Source organism: Rhyacophila brunnea, unplaced genomic scaffold (assembly GCF_057557595.1).
Source record: "Rhyacophila brunnea isolate RB1 unplaced genomic scaffold, BYU_Rbru_1.0 scaffold_3, whole genome shotgun sequence".
Taxonomy (NCBI): Eukaryota; Metazoa; Arthropoda; class Insecta; order Trichoptera; family Rhyacophilidae; genus Rhyacophila; species Rhyacophila brunnea.
Window position 1 is genome coordinate 46666560 of NW_028232965.1, and position 8569 is coordinate 46675128.

The 8569-nt window shown below is 29.7% G+C and overlaps 1 protein-coding gene across 1 annotated transcript in view; it reads right to left on the reverse strand.

The window, feature by feature from the left end:
- The window catches only part of LOC147068447 (putative tubulin polyglutamylase TTLL2), a 38245-nt gene extending 29676 nt beyond the window's left edge, over positions 1–8569 (reverse strand). Inside the window, exons 1-2 of the mRNA XM_085952987.1 lie at positions 8480–8569; positions 1561–1674 (exon numbers count right to left, since the gene is read on the reverse strand). Coding sequence (XP_085809113.1) covers positions 1561–1674; positions 8480–8569 — 204 coding nt within the window. The remainder of the gene's footprint in view (positions 1–1560; positions 1675–8479) is intronic.

The window sequence follows — 8569 nt, forward strand, 5'->3', positions numbered from 1 at the left end:
TAATAGACCGGATCTATTTTTAGATCTGAGATTTTATAAATAACATGCAAGATGGTCGGTTCTGTTCTATTTTTTCAGTTTCTACTCATGTCTCACGATGGATTTGAATTGCATGATTATTATTGTTATCAAATTAATAACTGCATATTGATAATAGTATGCTGTTTATATTATTATAAGCATTAAAATACATTGCCAGGCATGAGAGAACAGAATAAAGCTACCAAGTAAACCGTTAATAGCCGCCTAATGGAAGAACCTCTGATAAAACATTATTTCTGCATATAACTGACACGAAGCGATACAAAAGTATAGCCACATAATATGTAGGATATTGGATACACTTAGATACCTACTGTTATCTTAAAGAACCCATTTTCACTAAAATATGAATAATACAATTAATAGATTTTTTTATTCAACGAATAATTCACATGATTTAAGAATGTAACATTTTAATTATTGGACATACATAATTTTGAAAACACTAATACTAATATTAGCTCGATCTGGAAAACGCTTCAGAGAGTATTAAAAGCCATTTTAGTTAAAATTTGTCGCAATTAAATATGACGCCTTTAGCATAGTGGTATATGTGCATAGGCGCGATACCCGAGAGATGCAGGTTCGATTCCTGCTGGGTGTTTTCCTTTTTTCAAAAAGATTTTTTCTATTGGTTATAATATATTTTCTCAGAAATGTTTTCAAAATTGTGTATGTTCAATTAATAGATGGTTACATTTTATCAGAGGGTTTTTAGGAGTAAAAATGATTTAATCGTTATGAACTGAGGTCACCACACATTTAAGTGTGCTTTGACTGAGCATTTTGAGATTAATTATTCTTGAACATCCTCATGTCCAGAGATGAGCGAATAATAATATAAAAAACTACAAACACAAACAAAAAGAAAGCTCAAGTAAAATGATCTAGCTGATTTACACCTTCTCGCCGTAGAGCGCCGTTTTGGTTTAAAGCATAACAAATTGGCCTTTTTTGTCGAGCAAATCTAACGAAATATTGGGACAATTATTTAGTTGGGTTGCTTTGGGTCAGTGATATTAGATCACAAACGTCTTGGACAATGGTTCACTTACGTAATTTATAATGGTTGTGTAGCTAATAAATCTCTATTTACATACGCTTATACTGCCCTTTACCATGTGAGTTGAATTAAATCATACGTATCATGGTCATGGCTTTTGCTAAAATTACCTCTTTGTGCACCGATATAGCCACGTTTTGAAAACATAATAATTCATTCTTACACGTTCAAGTTTAGGCTACGTAAACCCTATTATTAGGGGGCCATGCCTATGCCTCAGTTACTGAAGCGATGTTTATTTTTTCAATAGTGCTATTTGTTGTATATCAATTATTCTGATCTTATTAAATTCCTTAATGGTATCGAAAACGGTAGCTAATTTATTTTTCTTGATCTACCCTCTTTACCGGTATGCTTTTAATGCACAAGTAGACACTTTCGGCCTTTTGATTACTGACGACCATACATATTATTATAAACTATGACTGCATTGTAAACAATATACTATAATTTACCTGCCAGGGGTTAAGAGTGCGTCTATGTGGTGCTGGTATGCCTCCTCTCCACCACAAGTTCCAACTGTCCGCGGCCTCTGCTTGGAAACCTCGCCAACCACGCTCCAAACAAACCTGGCAAACAGAAATTAAATATTTTCTATCATGTAATATTGTATTGATATTGATATTATAATCAAAGTGACCAGGGGGAAATGTGCGACTACGTCATATATCCTACGTACTTGAATGTAGCATTTTTCACTATTACATAATAATCTACACTGAAAAATTTATATCTGGCAGATGGCGATAAATCTAGGATTTTTTTTCATATTGCAAAAACATTGAAGAAAACAAAAATATTGATAGATTTTTTGATAATAAAATTCACAGAGTATGCGTTTTTACGTCAGTTTAAAAACAGAATATGTTTTCGACGATGCTTCAGATCGCAGTAGGTACTGATAGAAATTTTTGATGTACTTAAGGCCATGCATTAGTTGAGGCACGGTCTAAAAAGATCGTTGCTAGGCGATGTGCGGATTGCGGGTCGCGGGTGCAAAAGACGCCTGTCAAACGAAATATTATTTCTCATATAAATCCAACATACGTCCATTTTATGTTCTGTTTATTATTCTATTAGTAACAATAATAATATATTCATTAACATGTTTTCTTTTTAAAGTAAATGGGTAACGTTTTTAGTCATCTTTACACGATTTTAGAATTAATTGGCCCGTCGCCATCACGCAGCAAAGTGACGTATGTCTGACTCCACGTTCTCTCAATGAATGCGAAGCGAGTACAAAATTTCGTCGCGCGTACAGTTGAAAATTATTTGGCGTTTCACTGATGCGTCACCTTAATCCTAAATGACAAAAAAATTGAATACTATCGACTGATGGTAGTTGATGAAATTTGAATTTAAATCCATTAGAGAAATAATTTGATACTTATATTTTTTTCGTCCACAAAAATTTATTTAAATGTCGTGAAAATTCAAATATCATGTACCTTCAGTTATGTTATGATAAACCCAGAGCTCCTGGATGGACGGCCAGCGACTTACGCACTGCACCACGAGAGCCACCAATGAGTAGATATTACAATAAAACAATAATTATTATAGTCAGGTTCTCGATTATTTTTTAAACTAATATGTCGATTGTCAATTTCATGGAAAACTGTCACTGCTCTCAAACGTTGTAATATTTGTAATCATTTCCTCATTCCGCCTTTTATAATATACCCATTATAATATTCCGCCCCTGTGCAATGCGTGGCCTGCATTCTCCCACGGGACATCATCGTGTACATTTAAATAATATAAGTAATTAAGTGTTAAAATATGAAGCTAAAATTTATGTGATGATAGAATGTGAAAACCCTACTGTAAAATGGGTCATAAAGCGAAAGCAATTCTTTGACCTGCATTATTGTTGATGTTTATACACAATAAACAATGTATTTTGTCTTGTTGTATCGTAAAATCGTAGCATACATTATCGTTCTTACAAACGAATTTATGTTCGCAGTTTACGTATATTATTATCTATGGTTCACAGGTCGTGAAACTCAAATGCACACAACGTTCGGATTCAACATCGGTTGGATGGTTGGGATTGTCGCGTGACAGTATGCAGTTAGGCTTATTGGGTAAGTGAAGAGCAAAAAAACTTGCAAACAAATAAAAAAAAACAGCCAACGCAATAATTCCATATCCGATTTTCAATGAATATCGCGTAAAACAATAAAAAATAACACTAAAGAACAATAAAACAAGATTTTTACCGTTTATTTATAACGTTGTTGCAAACATAACAGTGACAATGATTTGAGTTTCCCGATCTCCACCCTCCATGTATACGCAGCCGCGGTGCACGGCCGCCTTCCATGGCACTATTAACGTGTCAGGATGAAAACCATGCACCTTAGTGCTCAATGAGCTTTACATTAATCACTGTAAATTATATTTTTAATTTAAAATGTATTTTATATATTATTTACATAATATATCTTTCCAGATTTAGCCTACTAGCGATGGCATCTTAAAAATATATTATATCTGTACAACTAACAAAATTAAAATATTTCTGCTTATTATTATTTATAAATCAATAAAATATTTAATTTACTTTTAATTAAAGATATAACTTACGTGTAATTTAGGAGCAGGGGAATAAAAGGATTTTAGTACACTATTAACCAAGTTGAGTAAATCATAGAGTACATTTTAAATGATTATTTTATAAATGAGATCTTGTTTTAAAATTATCCGTTAGTTTCAAGGAAAAATAGTATTTATGATTATAAGTGTTTTAGTTTCAGGAAAAATATTTAAATTAGGTACATTACTACGAAAATAATATTTACCAGATGACGTGGTGATGCGAAAACTGCTTCTGATTATTTTTGACGTAAGCCAATAATTATACCTATTTAATGCTCAGTACCTCAATATTATATAAATCTTAATTTAATTTTGTAATAATTAAAGAACGTACTCGTAGTAAATTTAAATAATTACAAGATAAAAATAACTTTGTATATACTTACCTACAACGTTTTTAAATTTTCTGTTGAATCATATAAACTTGACTTGACTAGCTTAAACGATCAAAAAAATTATACTTGATAGAAATACTGAATAATGAAATGTCATTCCATATTGATTTCCACCATTAACGCACGTATATATTATTAATAATTTAGTTGCTAGGACCCCCTAGCAAACAATAATGGTATCGAAATAACTTTTCATACAAAACAGAATTAACTAAAAATGAATTCAATTCTACTTAAAGATGGCTAAAAGTATTAAAAAAATCATTGGCATCGTGTTCTGATATATTCTAAAAGTTTCAAATGTCTAGCTAGTCGGGAAGTTAGTTAAAAATCGATTGCAAGATTTGTACCGGACAAACAACCACCGAACAAATAAGAATACGAGCTAAGAAAAACGTTGTGAAATAGAACGACTTCCAAGTTTAAATTATGATAATATGCTAAAAATATCCGTTACGATATAGGTATTTCCGAAGCATTGAAACAACTTATTTTTGAATGAAAAAAGTTTTTATGTCGTAATAGCTCATCATTATGCGATAATGTGGCCAATTAAATGATTTGAATACAGTATGGCCTCACCATAGCTAGGCTACGGTGCGATTTCGCTACGTTTCTTTGGCGATAATGAGGCAACAGGTTGTTTTAGCACAGCGCCAAATCCAAGAATGAATGCACAGAAAAAATTACATTAGTAAACATATGAACAGCTATAAAACCGTTTTCTTTTTAATTTTAATTAAAACATATATTCATATATCGACAAATAAGATAATATATTACGATTTTCATCAAATTTATTTAAATATTTTCAGGGTTCAAAACAGTTGGGGTATTGTAATTATTGTGGTACGGGTCGTGAAACCTAATGTCATAATGTTTATTAGCATTTGCGACTATTTTTTTTACCACGTTTTTATTAGCTCGTATTCTTGTTTGTCCAAGATTTGTATTGGACGATTGAAGATTTTTAACTAACTTCCCGACTAGCTAGACGTTCAAAACTTTTAGAATATATCAGAACACGACGACAATGCATTCTTTTAATACTTTTAGCCATTTTTAAGCAGAATTAAATTCATTTTCAGTTAATTCTGTTTTGTATGGAAAGTTATTTCTGAAAAAATTCGTAAAAAGTAAAACACTATTATTGGTTGCTAAGGGGGTCCTAGCAACTAAATTATTAATATATACGTGCGTTACTATGGAAATCAATATGAAATGTCAAAATGACATTTCAGTATTCTATATTTATTCAGTATTTCTATCAAGTACAAAAAAGTATTTATTAATACATAGAATTGTCAAGTTTATATTATGATTCAACAGAAAATAAAAAGTTCTTTTTATCTTGTAATTATTTAAAATTATATTATATAGCATTCCACTAAAATTGTGTTACTTATTAATTTTAATCTTTTTCGTGCCATTTATTTTTATGTCAGTAAAGAATATCTTGTTAATCAGATGGACAGATTATGATAATGGTTTAATAATGTGGAATATTATATAAGTATATGATATGGTAATTTATTAAATAATTTTACATACATAATTTCATGTAAACTCAGAAATATGCTTACTATTATAATGTTATATTATAACCAATTCAATGATATTACAGAAAAAAACATTTCACTTATTTTGAATGTTCCATATTTAAAAAAAATATCTTTATCTTTTTTAGGTTATCCTCAGAATCGAACAGCTCCACACAATTTCTGATGCCCGGATAAATTATAATATTTCGTAACGAATTATAGTCTCTCATTCCCTATCCTTTGTGCGATTTTATGCCACCGTGAATGAAGACGTTTTACTTTTAAAAAAAATTCAATAAACATTTACACTAAAGGTAAGTCATCAGAGAATAACAATTGGCATATTATATTCAAAGAAATAAAATATATTATTCTTCAAATAGTATAATTTGACCAAATATATTAACTATATAACATGGTAGTTATATCCGGCATCGCTACACGCTATACAAGACCATGCCGAGAAATAAACTAATTACCGATAAATAATTTATAATTACGGCTGAAAATATTCAAATAAGAATTATTAATTCTTTTAATAAGCTATTTGAAATAAGTAATTATGTAAAATTGTGATAAAATAGCTGTGTAATCAACGTTGATGGGTTAATATTAACATTATAATAACTGGTTGATAGTTTTCAATACGAGTTTGGTATCATTTAGCGGTGGAATTTGCGTTACAGTTTAACGTTATTTTAAGGTCAAATATAATCAGTTAATAGATTTTCCGACCGGTTATTATTATCGTGCGCCTCCAAACTTTTTGTTATGTTTCAGGAAAAGCTTGTGTAAACACGACAGATATCGGCATTCAAGGAAATATAATTAATTAATTTATACTATCAAAATATAAATATAAAATATAAATAAACTGATTAAGAGAAAGATAAAAGATATATCTCTTTGTTAATTTAAACTTTATCCAGTTTTCGAATTATTTAACAGATGATTAATGTCATTTTTTGAAATAAGTCATTTCTACGTCTGAAAGAGTTTGGACTATACTTATAAATATTCCAACTAAAGCAACATCAAATCTAAAATATTAAAAACATCCCCATACAAGCGATTCTTTTATGAGTATGTTAGGAATGCTATATTCAATACTATCTTCGGACATGAAGATAATAATTACTTAACTTAATTAACTATGGTGTTTTCTAGAGAAAAATGTACGTATACTTTTTTTTCTATATTTGAATTATTATAAGAATTTATACCTTATTCATAGAAGTATAATGTAACAACGTACTAATAATATGATGCAGTGCTTTCTCATCAGTGTGTCGAAATTTTTTATATTACTAATACTAAAATAAAAACAAATGTGTTTTAATTTCAAGCAAAACTTTTTAAATTAACAATTTTTGTATGTCACGAAATTTTAATTAGTTTTAAAGTGTGTTGTTAATTTAAAAATATTGACAAATATTAATATAATGTATCAATTTTAGGGTCTACGCAGCCTCTACATCACTACGAATGGTTATTTTTTTATTGTATTATTTGTAATAATAATATTATGTATTGTTTGATTTAATAAAACGCATTTTTTTGTAGTACTTATTCCACTTTTAATCAATAAATTAGGACCGGTTTCGTCCGGCTCAGAGGGATATTTTCAACACGCAAAAAATTGCGTTTTATTAAATCAAACAACAATACAATGCAGTTCCATCATGAATTGACAGTTAACAAAATAAAAGAAAATAATATTGTTACTGAAATGACTATTAGAAAGGAAGAATTATACGTAACAATACTTTGATTACATTCTTTCATATTTAATATATCGTATAACAATATCATCAATTTTCTTTCTAATAGAGATCTCATGAAAACGATCTCAGTCGAAACATTGAGAAATAAATAATAGAATAGAGTAACATACGCGGAGAGAATCCAAGGTCCAATGATACAATCGATGACCATATAAATAATAATGGTTAATTAAAGTTTTTGTTAATTCAACAGTGATTGAGTTATTTATGTTGAAAGATGTTTCATCAAATCAACATTATCTCTTATTGAAATATTTTATAACAATTGTGCTCGAAATATAAAAGTTTATGAACTGGAGCGCTCGATAATTATCCGAAAATATTAGTGGTCAAGATTCATCTTATATACCTACCTAATTACATTAGGCGGACAAATGCAATAACAGTGTTTAGATATCTGATACGCACTAATACTAAATATTTGGGCATGGAACGGTAGTCAGCGCCGCAGGCGAAAAAAAACTATTTTTTATGAAATATGCTGTTAAAATTTGTATTGTTATTTTTCTTTACCTTTTCTACCGCATATACGCAGTGGGTGGTTTTTATACCCCTAACAGAATGTCACTGATTTGTACATGAACTAAATAATGTATTACTTCCGATCTTTTAATTAGTTAAATTAGTAATATCATAATATATAATATCCACAGAGATATAACATGTAGGAAGGTAAATCCTGAATTACTAAATCCAACCCTTATGGAATGGTACAAGACTCCCATTAGTCAGTATAGTAGTTTATGTCATGATCGCATAAACACTAACATCTTTGACATGTCAAGTTTCTTATAAATTTATTAAAACATGTGAATTACATAATATAATGATTGTCATGATAATTTCCGAGCCAGAATCTTTATGGTCGTGGGTTTGTAACCCAAAACAGATGTTAATATAAATAGCTCACAATTCAAAATATTGTAGAATCGACAAAAAACTGATCTCCAAACCATTATGATGGACTAATAATGTCATTTAAATTAATACATAAGAATACGTCAAATATTTTAATGAGTGCGTCGATATTGACTAGAAAACAATTACCTGTATAAGTAGGCTTGGTCCCGTACCATTGTCATTCAGTCGAAATATGAAGGGTCCATCTTGAAAACTCTTCAACTGGTCATCTTCCAT